We start from the raw sequence: 13,932 nt of genomic DNA, 5'->3' as shown, positions 1-13,932 counted from the left end.
TTGTAATGATGACGCACAAATGTATGACATTTCTCCATCATCTCTGTATCTGGGGAGTGGGCGGTGAAGAGAATGAGTGAAAGAGCAACAGAGTGACTGGTAGTGGTTCAATCATGTGCTAAGCTGATTTCAGGTCAGACTACTCTGTCTGAGGAACAGTTGGATAACTGCTATTTTGCCCTATTTCAGTGTAATGGTCCCCTCGCTGTGGAGCTGCCCTAAAGATCTATTCACATTGTACAGTATATTTCACAATGTCTCATTAGAACACAGGGCGCATTTTGTTTGACACAGATTGAACACTACTTATTGGCTCGGTAGACCAGCACCCTCGAAGCAATGCCACCCTAGGCGCTCGCTTATGTCGCCTAATGGGTTGACCGGCCCTGCCAGCCGGTGACCTCTGCTCTTCCTCTCCTTTTTATATAACATTATACCTTTAATCTTATCTTCATCTCTGGTGCTGGAGTTATCAAGACATGTTTAGAGCAATTATAGGTCATCTTTATTTAGAAACAGCCAGTCGTTCTTCCCTGGACACCTGTGCCCATCTGAAAATGGATTGTAAAGACTGGGCCAGTTTATCTGCTCTCTCAGAAACAATGGAAAACAAGACACCGCTTATAAGTAGTAACTTATCCATTACATTTATTCATAGACAGCCCATCTAGAGCAACCTGGATTTACTGTAAGCTTGCAAAATGAGTTCGGACACAGCAATACATATTGGCAACAGGATTTTGATGTCACAGTCTAGGGTTTCTGTATTTAATAAAAAACTAATAACAACTACAAATACATGCAAAATGTTATAATAAAGTATATACTCCAGGTTTTCCAGCTTTTAAGTTTGTATTCTTTGTATAGATTGTGCATGTGCCTGACAACTTTTTCAACCGTCCTGGTTCATGAAGTATTTTTCCTATTATTATTATTTTTTTTTTTTAATAGGAATTTTAAAAAAAAATCTTTATAAAAGAGTTCTAAGCCATGAACCAAACCAACCAGCTTCCAGGTGAATCACAACATTACAAACTTAGATTTGAAGCAAAATGTATTTGAAAATCAGACAAAAAGACAAAGGTACAAGACTGTGTACTTAACGTTTTTAATGAATGAACTACAATACAATGAAGCATTACGAATGACGTGATCGAAAAACAATAGTAAAATATACAACTAATGATTTCAAGTTGCATAGAAAAATATAGAATCAATGTGTTGTATGCTTGCAAAATATTCAGATATTTGTATATAAGTCACGGATGTTTCTGGACATAGGCCTAAAGGCAGCCACCTAGGGTACCATCAGCTGGGGGTCCGCCAATGAGGAGGACGCTGCCTCCCCCCTTTATTCACACTAGAAATACATAAAAAATATAAATCAAGCCTCAGCATAGTTCTGTTATCTAGAGTTCTGTAGTGTAGAGTTCTATGGTGTCTAATTCTGAAGTATAGAACTCTTCTTTCTAGAGTTCTGCGTTATGGAGCCCTGCTGTTCAAAGTTCTGCAGTGTAGAGTTACTCAGCTGGGCTGACTTAGCCTGCAGAGGGGTTGGAATGGAAAGAATGTGGCTGGCAGTGGCAGAAGTAAATGGCAGCAATGGATGGAAAACAAGGAAATTCTAGTTCTTATTTTTCACTCTTCCTTCAACCCAGTCTTCAACCCAGACATGCTCTCAATATTTCCATATGGATGTTTCTCTAATTTCCTTGTCCCCCCATTTAACCCACTCTCTCTATTTGTTTTAGCAGCTATAAAAGTCTTCTCCCACTATAGACTGCACTGATAATAAACAACACTAAAAATCTATCCAGACCCAATTCTCACCATCATAAACTCAAATAATAGTAGTAATAATAAAATATGCCTATTTTTAATAATTAAACATTTAAATTGTATAAAATTCCATCAAATTGATTTGTGTAATTATTACATTCTAAAGAATAAAACAAAATGTTTCATTTTTAAAATTTGATTCAAGATTACTTAATTCAGTTTGTTGAAATTTTGATATCAAATTGCTGACAATGCTAATAAGGGCTGCTGACAACAGACTTATTTTGATTAATTTTCATCTTTTATTTTACATTAACGGTACAGTTTGTCACCACTTTAAGCATGAAACACTTTCAGTGCTTGTAAAATTCCCATTAATGTTGCTAAACTCGATACTGATTTCTTGAGATTATTTTCAATAGACTTGATCTTGTCATGTTCTCACACATGGGTTTGAGTTATTTTAAAATAAATAGGATGTAGAAAATGTCTGTCACTTGTGTTAGAATGGGACATTATGACCATAAACCAGATGTGTGTCAGACTCCTGGTTATGCAGCTTCCTGGGCTGCCTCCTCTGCTGCCTTGTAATCATGTTGTTTTTTTGTTTAGGTTTTTGTCTAATACAGTTCCGAATGAGAGTGTGCAGAAACTTCTCAATAATCATGATTTCACTGACTTCCATCACTGTCCCAAACTTAGTCTTAGGCTCATCCACTTGTGCTTGTAGGGGGGCAACTAAATGTCCCCTGTACACATATAAAACATAATTTGCTGTTTTAATATTTGCAGACATGCATGTTGCCATGCTATTCTTTAGAATGATGAATGCAGTAACATTTTGAGGTAAAATGAAGGCTGATGATAGGCTGCATCAAGATTTTAGGTTAGAATTTAAAGGAATAGTTCACCCAAAAATGAAAATGTTCTCATAATTGAATCACCTTCTTGCCATCCCATATGTGTATGATTTATTTCTTCTGAAGAACCAAAATTATGTTTTTTAGAAGAATATGTCTGCTCTGTAGGTCCATTCAATGCAAGTGAATGGGTGCCAAAATGTTGATGATCCAAAAAGCACATAAATGCATCATAAAATTAACCCAGACTCCAGTAGTTAAATCCATATCTTCAGAAGTGATATGAAAGGTGTGGATGAGAAACAGATCAATATTAAAGTCATTAAATTCTTCTCTCTGCCCAGTAGGGGGTATGAAGAATGTGAAAGGATTTTTACACACACACTTATAATATAACTTCTGGAGACATTGATTTAACCACTGGAGTCTTATGGATTACTTTTATGCTGATTTATGTGATTTTTTATTATTTTTTTGCTTCAAATTTAGGCACCCATTCACTTGCATTGTATGGACCAAAAGAGTCATACACATCTGGGATAAGGGTGAGTAAATTGTGAGAGAATTATCGTTTTTAGGTGAACTATTAATTTAATGAGTAGGCTATAATCAGCATGTAGCCTACAGGTCTTGTAAATGGTCACCATTTCCTTTAAGATTGGACGCATCCTTTGAAGGCTGCAGTATACCGAGTGTCCTTTAAACAAGCCTTATTTAAAGAGACTTAGTAGGACAACCGGAAACGGAATGTAACATGGTTGCTATGACAGCACGCCACTCTTTAACAAGCGCTTTGAGTGAGAAAGGAACAAAGTCCCCTTAGAAGAATGTATGAGGTACATTTTAGGAGAGTTATAATGATGTAAAGACAAAATAAAAGAAATTTACAGGTGTACTTTCAATCTAATACTTTATTATAATTGTATATTTATATATTTATACATATTATATACTCTGCACCCTGCAATGGACTGGCGACCTGTCCAGGGTGTCCCCCGCCTTTCGCCCAATGTTAGCTGGGATAGGCTCCAGCCCCCCCGCGACCCTGTACACAGGATAATCGGTTGACGATGGATGGATGGATGGATATACTCTGCACCCATTTACTGAGGTAGTTCAACTTGGGAATTAAGATTACCTGCGTTTGAACATCATATTTACGGACAAATGGCGTCATTTTTTTTTTGTTTTTACATTTCAGTTGAAGCTAAGAATTGTGGGTTGTGAGTGCCCACTCACACTTCATGCGTCCTCCGAATTCCCGCGAAAGGTCGCATTCGAAGTGTCCTACTCGCTTTTCTGAAACGAGACAGCCTCGATGACGTATGCGGCCGACAAACGCAGCTTTCCATACGAGACAGCTACTATATGCGCATTTCTTATTAAGCGCGCTTGGTGTGCGCCTCTTAGATGATGATGTTGTTAATATTTAGCTCAGTTCTGCGTTATTGAGCACACGTGCCCCTCCATTGTGATTGGTGCGCCTCGCGTTAAGTATTTAAATGATACATGGTGTTCATTAAGAGGATGATGTGTTCGTTATCTTCCCTGTAAACTATTTAGTGATTATCTTGCATTTCGTTTGCAAGAGAAACAGCAGGAAGAACCCTGCAACTTTGTTCTTTCTCCCTCTCCTGGTCAGTTGCGTTTGCGCCTGTCTCCAACAGAACCAGTAGCCTAATCTATGTATATTATTTGTTAGAAGTGTGTTGAAGATGTGGTGAGATTAGTGTATGGTAAGCGCCTTTCTCGCTTAAGGTAAGGCATTTATTTGGGCTTTAGTGGGGTGGTTTATAACGAGTTCCAAATCTATGTTTTTAAGTGTATTAATAATTTGCTATTGCAGGTGCGATGTGCCCCTGTATACGTAAGCATATGCCGTATACTCATCTATCTTTCTTGGGATTTTGCCCATCTAAAATAAGTGATGATACGTATGGCCGCCAGATTAAAGAGCAGGCTTTTGACCCGGTACTTTTTCAGTCAAATAACACAATGCAGCAGCACTGTTGAGTGAATTGTGTTTATATATATATATATATATATATATATATATATATATATATATATATATATATATATATATATATATATAATATAAAAAAGTGGGAACATGTGTATTTTCTTACACTTTATATATGTACTCTATAACAATGTTAATAGGTTTTAGAGAACGGGTGCAATTATTTTTTTTTGGTGGGGTTGAACTGTATCCCTCTTGAGTTTCAAACCGGCCACTAGAGGTCGCTCCTGATGAAGGAACCATTTTTAAAGTGTGTTACTGCAAGACAGAATAAATGTTTTCTGAGCTGCCTCTATCCAGGTAACGAAAAAAATGATGACGAACTGGTCCATTTATTGTAAGAACCGCCAACACCGTATGTAACACCATACTGTAGGTTGGACAATGTTACCCACCCCCACCAACTTTTATTAATTATTTGTAGTTACTGATTCATACATGCAGCTGTGATGATTGCATGACATTTTGTAGATCTGCATTTACACATGGTCACAGATAAGGCATCTTTTTTTGGTAGGGCTGTAGATTCCAAAATCCCCAGCTTTTTCAAATTGAACAGATTTGGTATTCAATCAGATTCAATTGTTCATAATGAAGCGAGGTGGTTTAATCTTTGAAATTCTTGCCAAACCATTTAATTTGCCATTCAAATTCATGATGAAAAAAAAACCATCTCTTTTGTCTCCCTTGTCCTTTAGCACAGTGGCATTTTACTGCTGCTCCAATTGTTTTAGGAGATTGGAGATTGTTCTTGGAAGAAACAAAACTTGTTCCGATAAGTCAAGATAAGTTCAGTTTAATAGTAAAAGAAGAAACTAATGAGGGGCACAAAGAAAAGTGTGTTTAGAGGGCAGGTGGAGCATTTATTTATTGGCTACATTGATCCATAATTACTGTCAAAAGAAGAAATAGGAAATGCAATTAATGAGCTTGAGAGTGTGTATTTCCAGCAAGAATGATGAGTTACATAGAACAATGTTGATTAATAAATAAATTGAAATGATCAATCTGGAAAAAAGGTAAAACTCAAATCACAAACACGCTAGTTTTTACCAACCAACAGTGTACATGATATAATCACCTTATAAATCTAAAAATACAAAAAGGAAGACACTGAAAGGTACAGCCCAAGATCTTTTCTTTACAGTGCAACAGACTGAAATCAGCCGAAGCTTCACATTACAGATCAAAAGCATCAGTTTTACTGTTATATTACTAATTAACAGATTTGAAGTCCACAGTTGAATTCAACTATTGGCTAGGCCGAAATGAGTCAGATAATAACACTGCAGGAACAATGAACTTCCATGAGAAAAAGAGCTTGTTTTCAGTTTGGATTTCTTCTCTGGCCTGTTAGCCCTGCACAAAAACACATTAACAACTACAGTCTTCTGACACAACCTCCAGCCAGGCTGAAAGATGACCTCAACCAGTCCATGAGATGAAGAGGCAATTTTGGCATCTTCTCTCTGATAGGCTGAGAAATTCAGGAGAAAAGTAAACGTGCACACACACACACACACGCTGTCATTCCATTGGTTTGGGAATGTGTATGACAAAAGTGGCATGTGTGCATTTCCCGCTCTCTCTCTTGGTTGCATCCAGTTTTGATTAATCCTGTTTTCCCTCTCTCAATTGGCGTGACCCCTCATTCCATGCAACGTAAACAAAGAGTGCCAGAACCACATGAACCGCAAGCACGGCAACAATGGCAGCGTAGAAATAGCTGTCATTGCTGGAGTAACCCAAAAAGGCTGAGAAGAGAAGAGAAAACATTATGGATCACTGAAACAAATGAACAACTAGGGATTTAAAGGAGTGTTCCAGAATCAATATGAGCTCAAGCGACAGCATTTATGGCTTCATATTGATCATCACAAAAAAATACATTTCGACTTATCACTGCTACAGTAAGACACTTACATTGCAGGTGAATGGGGCCAGTCCACAAACACTAAAATACACACTTTTCAAAAGTATAGCCTCAAGATCTTTAAAGTCATACTCAATATTACAATGTAACGCTGGTAAATCCCTGATTTGATCTCATTAAAATCATGTTAACACATTGTTTATGTATTGTACAGTGCTGTGAAAAAGTATGTGCCCTTCCTGATTTATTCTATTTGTGTGTATTTTTCACACTAAATTGTTTTAGATCTTAATAAAACAAAGGTAACCCGAGTAAAAACAAAATACAGTTTTCAAATATATATATATATACACATACACATACATACATTTTTTGTTCTTAATTGAAGCAAAAAAGTTATCCAACACCTATATGAAAAACTAACTGCCCTGTTATACTTAATAGCTGGTTGTGCTACCATTAGCAGCAACAACTACTGGAGATCAGTCTTTCACAACGCTGTGGTGGAATTTTGGCCCACTCTTCTTTGCAAAACTGCATTAGTTCAGCCACATTGGAGGATTATCATTTAAGGTTCTTCAACAGCGCCTCAATTGGATTTAAGTCAGGACTTTGACTAGGCCACTAAAAAACTTCAAATTTTTTGAGCCATTCAGATGTGGACTTGCTTCTATGCTTTGGATCATTGTCTTGCTGCATAATCCAGTTGTGCCTGAGCTACAACACACGTACTGATGACCGGATGTTCTCCTTTAAGATTTTCTGGTAGAGAACAGAATGCATGTTTCCCTCAATGATCGCAAGTCGCCCTGGCCCTGAAGCAGCAAAGCATCCCCACACCATCACACTACCACCACAATGCTTGACCATAGGTATGATGTTCTTTTTGTGGAATTTACGCCAGATGTAACAGGACCCTGCCTTCCAAACAGTTCCACTTTGACTCATCAGTCCACAGAACATTCTCCCAAAATGTTTGAGGATCATAACAAAATTCAGACAAGCCTAAATGTTCTTCTGGGTTAGCAGTGCTTTTAGTCTTGCCACATTTCCATGGATGGCATTTTTGGCCACTGTATTTCTTATAGTGGAGTCAAGAATTGATTGATGCGAGTGAGGCCTGCAGTTCCTTGGATGTTGACCTTGGCTTTTTTTGTGACTTCCTGGATGAGTCATCGCAGTGTTCTTAGAGGAATTTTAGAAGGTCGGCCACTTCTGGGAAGGTTCACTACTGTGACAAGTTTCCTCCATTTGGAGGTATTGGCTCTCACTGTGGATCTTTGGAGTCCCAGAGCCTTTGAAATAGCTTTGTAAACCTTCTCAGACTGATGTATTTCAATCATGATTTCTGGAATTTCTTTTGACCTTGGCATAGAGTGCTACTGGGTGAGACCTTTTACCCAACTTCATGCTGCTGAAAAAATTATATTTAGGTTTTGATTAGATTGAACAAGGCTGGCAGTAATTAGGGCTGAATGTGTCTAGTCCAGCTGAACCCCATTATTAATGCAATTTCATAGATTTGGGGACTTCATAACTAAGGGGGCAAATACTTTTTCCACACAGGCCCAGTTGGTATTGCATATCTTTTTTTTATTCAATAAATAACATTATCATTTAAAACTGTATTTTGTGTTTACACAGATTGCCTTTGTATTATGTTAGATTTAGTTTGAATATTTGAAACAATTTAGCTTAAAATAACACAAAAACAGAAGAATCAGGATGGGGCAAATGCTTTTTTACAGTACTGTAGCTATAGTTTTTAAAGAGTCTGCATTTGAATGTTTATGGACTGGCCCCATTCACATCCATTGTAAGTGTCTTACTGTAACCATGATTTTTTTTTTCCTTCTACTTATTTTAAATGAACGAGGGTGAGTTGAAATAATTTTTTTGTGGTTATCTATAGGTGATGTCAGAAGTTTACATACACCTTACAGGGTTTCTGCAGGTTTGAAGGAATTAAATTGAAGACATTAAGGCCAAAAAGAAAAATGTATGCCCACTTTCACAATAATAATAAAATGTAAAAAAAAAACACACCTTAAATAATTAATTAGCTCGTAAATCCAAAACGACTGAGACTGCTTGAATGTCTCTGAACAAGTTTTGATATTCTATTGTGCATTTGTGTTTTCTTTTTAAATAAGTTATTACAACATTAAAACTCTAAATGAATTCATTAAAAATGCACGTAGCCTATATTGTGGCCATTTAAACTATTAGTGACCATTAGTCACTGGCTTTCCAGCAAGACGTGACGCAATAGACCAATGCTTTGGCAATGTCACCGCTTATGTCAACCACGGAAGTGGTGGCAAAAATCATGCATAAAAAGTTAACTTTTATCGATTTACGTTGTTAAAAAATTATTCTGAGTGCTCTAGTTGACTGCTGTGGCATCAAATCATCAACAGAGCTGCCTGGACAGCGATCATTTCAACTCACAACTTTGCAGCATAAAATTAATAGCGAACATGATTACATATGATTTATTAACTAATTTTATTATAGTAAGTTTATCGCTAAGAATATGTTTTTATTTATGATGGTTTTGTGCCATACATGTGTTTAATCATCTAATCTGTCAAATCTAACACAACAGTCAGAGGGCTTTCTGCCACCACCTACTGCGCATGAATTAGAATCACCAAAAACAGGAGAAAATGAAAGAAGGAAAAAGGACTTAAATATTGGTCTGTTTCTCACAACACCTATCATATAGCTTCAGAAGATATGAGTCATCTGGCGTACTTTTATGTTGCCCTGATGAGGATTTTGGAGCTTCAAAATTTTGACACCCGTTCACTTGCATTGTATGAATCTAAAGAGCTGAGAAATTCTTCTAAAAATCTTCCTTTGTGTTCAGCAGAAGATAAAGTCAAACACATCTGGGGTGGCATGAGGGTGAGTTAATGATACCATTTTTTTTTTCTTTCATTTTTTGGGTGAACTGACAATTTAATAGTAGGCTAAACCGTTTGAACAAAATACCTTCAAAGAGAAAAGACTTTGATGCAAAATACAGTCCGATGGGTAGAGTTATCATCAGTATAGTGAAAAACAGCAATGTCTTTAGCACAGACACAAGAGAACCGTCATTCCTGGAGGAGTACAAGAGAAAGAGGAAAAAAGGGGAGGGAGGGGGAGAGAGAGAGAGAGAGACGTTAAACCTGTCGTAATAAAAATTTTAAATGCTCAATTTAAGATCTCCCGTCTAAAGCTGAACACTGGCACAGTAATATCTTTAGTTAATTATTACTAACGAACAAATCCTAAATGGAGACCCCTGAGCGCACGCTCACGGAGCTTTGCATAGGTTGTAATGCAAGCATCGGGTTTTTCTTTACATTCGGATGTGTTAGTTTCGTGCCCTGAAGTCACGTGCAGTCTCTGAGTAGCAGGCACATCATATAAAATGCCTTACCCTATGAAATCAGGCGCAGTTCCTACCGCTGAACTCACAGAAGTCTTGTCGTGGATTTCCATTTTGTGTTTTGTTTGTTAATGGACAGAAGAAAAACTGGAGGAAAAATCACCAGCACGTAATTCCGTGCTGCGATATCTTGAATTATTTGCGCTTCCGGGTCTTAGTCACATGACCATGGTGAAAGGAACTCTGTACGCTTCTGCGCATGCCCGCTGGGGGGCACTCACGTGCTGCGTCTCAAAGTGCTCAATATCTACCCTAAGTAGTATATGTGATAAATAGTACGTTTAGAAAAAGTGCTCCAAAGTAGCCCGGGTGGTCTACTAGTTCCGGTAGATTTGCGAAATGTGGATCAAAGTCTTTGTAGCAAGTTAGTCCACTGCACCAGAACCGTCAGGCACAGGAACGGGTTTTTCCCCTCTGACTATCCATCTCATGAACAGTTAAAATTCCTCCATTGAACAATAGTTAATGTGCAATACACAGCTAAGTCTATTTATATTTATCCAACATACCATACCTATTCTGCCATTACATTCCCTTGCTTCTGTATATAACAGAATTGTATACAGCCGTGGTCAAAAGTATTGGCAGTGACATACATTTTGTGTTTTGCAAAGTTTGCTGCTTCAGTATTTGTAGATTCTTTTTTCACATGTTTCTATGGTATACTGGAAAACAATGATAAGCATTTCACACGTTTTAAAGGCTTTTATTGGCCAAAACACTAAATTTATGCAAAGACTCAATATTTACAGTGTTGACCCTTGTTCTTCATAACCTCTGCAATTCGCTCTGGCGTGCTGGATTTCAGCTTCTGGGCCACAGAAATCTAAAAAAGTCTAAAAAAGGGTTCCTTTTTTAGACAACGCTATGGGCTACGCTATGATTCTAATGGCCTGTTTTGTGATTCTGGTCTCGCGAAACAATGTAAAAATGACCGAAACCAGCGATTTAGACGGAGCACAAAAAACATTTAAGTTTTATTTGGAGTAAAAATTAATTTTAGGCTCAACTTGTGCCGTTGTTGGCTGTCATAACAACTCAACGTAATTAATGATATCAACAAAACAAACTTCGGGCCATCGCTTCATGACATCTAGGCCCTACATACTCAGGTGAGGTGAGGCACTGTCAAAATACAACGCCAACAGTCATCTCGACTAAGTATCGGCACTGCAAGCCATTTTTTGAACATGTTTACAAATGTAATACTTTAAACATCACATTACCCGCTAAGAATATATGCCGATGCGAGCGAAAACACTGGACCGGAAATTGAAAACTTGGGAATCATGGAACACTTCTTCCGCGTTCAGGAAAAAGGTGGGTAGAAGTGGCCCGTCTCTGCTAAATAATCTCTGTCAGTGCACGCTTTTTCGGCTGATCACTTTTTCGGCTCACTGTGCTCGACGGAAGAAGAGTTTGAGGGTTCGCTTCAGAACTACAACTGACAACGGCGCTTCATCAGTTCTTGTATCTTAAGCGTCACGTAAGTTTAAATGGTTTAACGCTGTGAAAAGAATCTTCATTGACACTGTAGGACGACGATCCTCCCCGTTAATTGCGAACGATCGGCTGCTCCATTTACACAATGCACAAAAAAGCGTTTGATTGATTAATAATCATTATACCTGAAAGCTTTTATGTCCATCTACTGTATTTATCTTGCTTATAAATACTCATTGTGTTTTTAAGAGCTTTCTTTCTTGAAAATAATTGTTTAGTAAAAGTGTCAGCACTAGGCCTATAGATTAAAAATAGAAAATCTTAAACAGAAACATGAATCATATTAACACAGTTAGGCCTATGTTCTCATTTTATTTTTGCCATTTATTGTATCACACTAAAATAGCGGAGATCAGATTCCCTATTAACAGACTGTTGAATGATGTAACCGTATATGATGCTTAAAAAGACAGAAACAATAAATGTAAAATAATATAAACTCAATTTAAATACTACAAAATGCATATATTCAAAGGGCCCATAATAAATTATGAACTATTTTAACTTATTCAAACACTTTAAAGGGATAGTTCACCCAAAAATGAAAAATCTCATTAATTACACACCCTCATGCCATCCAAGATGTGAATGACATTCTTTGTTCAGTAGAACACAAAATAAAGATTTTTAGAAAAATATCTCGGCTCTGTAGGTCCATACAATGCAAGTGAATGGTCCAGAACTTTGAAGCTCCAAAAATCACATAAAAGAAACATGAAAGTAATCTATAAGACTCCAGTGGTTGCATTAATATCTTCAGAAGCGATATAAGAAGCGATAAGCATTGTAATAGGTGTGGGTGAGAAACAGCTTTTCAACTCATCTGAATGATGGGGTGCAATCCATTCAGAAGTGATCATCCCTACACACTGTTTCCGACTTTACCCTCTGTCGTGAGAGCTTCGAATGGCTGAAAGGTGTGTGGCTCAAAAATAGTGTCCATTTGGTAATTTTTTGGGAAATTCTGTTTGGAATGACCCTAGCTTGGCTACCTTTATTATTCTCCCATCAAAAAGCCCTGTGAAGGCATCATTTAAGCCTTTTCAAAGTGTCCAAAAATTCCCTAGACCATTTACATTGACAGAATGTTAAATTGAGCTACGAGTCTGTTTTAGAATGTTCGTAATTTCAAACTTGAGCAAAACTTACACACAAGCCCTTTAATCTGCTTTAAGATGCTCCTTTTCTTTCTTTCTTTCTTTCTTTCTTTCTTTCTTTCTTTCTTTCTTTCTTTCATCTATCTGTAAAACTTGTACAAATTTCTAACTTAAAGCATTTAAAACTATTTAAACTTTCAGACAAGGTTTTGTCAGACTAACATATAGTTTGTCTTGACATATCTAGTTTATATCTAGTGTAATCAGTTTTGAACCACACAAAGTAAAATATCAATATTTAATTTTTCCCAACCACCTAAACAAAGTAATTTTTTGTAATGTAGGGCAAACATGCAGTTAAAGCAATGAATAGTATAAAAAACTTTTTTGTTCGACAACCCTTTTATACTATACAAAAATAAATTTTAACCTTACAAAGCCTAACATGAAATAATAGTCGGGCTTATTCTGAATTTGATTGACACAGCGGGCCGCCGGCTCAAGATAGAGCGCGTGCATAGAGCTCTCGGTCAGCTTTCTAGCGTGGGTGATAGACCACGATCTATCCTGGCAAGATTCTTGCCATTGGCTGACAGAGACTTTGTTCTACGAGCGGCGAGGAATAAAGGCAAGTTGTGCTGGGCGGACCACAACATCATGGTTTTTCTGGACTTTGCTAGATTGACTCGAGCGAAGCGGGATAGATTCAAAGAGTTACAAAAATTGCTGCTCCAACAGAATTTAAGCTTAACACTGATCTATACAGCTAAGCTGAGAATTGATGTCATAAGACTTTTACATGCCCACGACAAGCTATGGCCTTCATTAAATCAATGGAGAGAGTGGGTAACTTTGCCTGCACTCGATCAACAATACAGACTACACATTGTGAATTTTACTGATGCAGCCTGAGGTGGTTTGTTGTTCTGTGGTCTGCCCACTGACTCCTGCCTGACTCTTTTTTTTTTTTTTTCCTGTTCTTTTTTCCCTCTCTTTGTTAACTTGCTGTAGAGCTCATTTGCTCATGTTGTGGGTTCGATTTTATTGTTTATTGGCCCCTATTTTAAAATTTTATTGAACATATTTATGTACAATTTAATGGTGCAGTTTATGATAAGAAAAAAAAATATTTTTTAAAATATGTATGTATGTGTGTGTGTGTGTGTATATATATATATTAGGGCTGTCAAAAAAATGTAATCGAATTAATTACATGGTGTCCCGATTAATTAATCGTGATTAATCGCATATACAAATATTTGCTGAGAAACACCCTCATATAACAATAATTCAATATATATAATGATGAAATAATTATACATAGTTATCTTTAAATATTAATATATATATATATATAT

General features: G+C 37.0%; 1 protein-coding gene across 1 annotated transcript; it reads right to left on the bottom strand.

Annotated features, from left to right (window-relative positions):
• Positions 1 to 5,466: 5,466 nt before the first annotated feature.
• Positions 5,467 to 10,121, bottom strand: LOC127643142 (vacuolar ATPase assembly integral membrane protein vma21-like). The gene is made up of 3 exons (XM_052125732.1): positions 9,966 to 10,121; positions 9,533 to 9,642; positions 5,467 to 6,416 (listed from the first exon to the last, which is right to left on the bottom strand). The coding sequence occupies exons 1-3, from the start codon at positions 10,025 to 10,027 to the stop codon at positions 6,274 to 6,276; spliced, it is 315 nt and encodes a 104-aa protein (XP_051981692.1). The 5' UTR covers positions 10,028 to 10,121; the 3' UTR covers positions 5,467 to 6,273.
• Between the last annotated feature and the right edge of the window lie 3,811 nt (positions 10,122 to 13,932).

Source organism: Xyrauchen texanus, chromosome 4 (genome assembly GCF_025860055.1).
Source record: "Xyrauchen texanus isolate HMW12.3.18 chromosome 4, RBS_HiC_50CHRs, whole genome shotgun sequence".
Classification (NCBI taxonomy): Eukaryota; Metazoa; Chordata; class Actinopteri; order Cypriniformes; family Catostomidae; genus Xyrauchen; species Xyrauchen texanus.
Note: the sequence above shows the minus strand (reverse complement) of the source record. Positions and strands in the feature narration are given on the sequence as shown.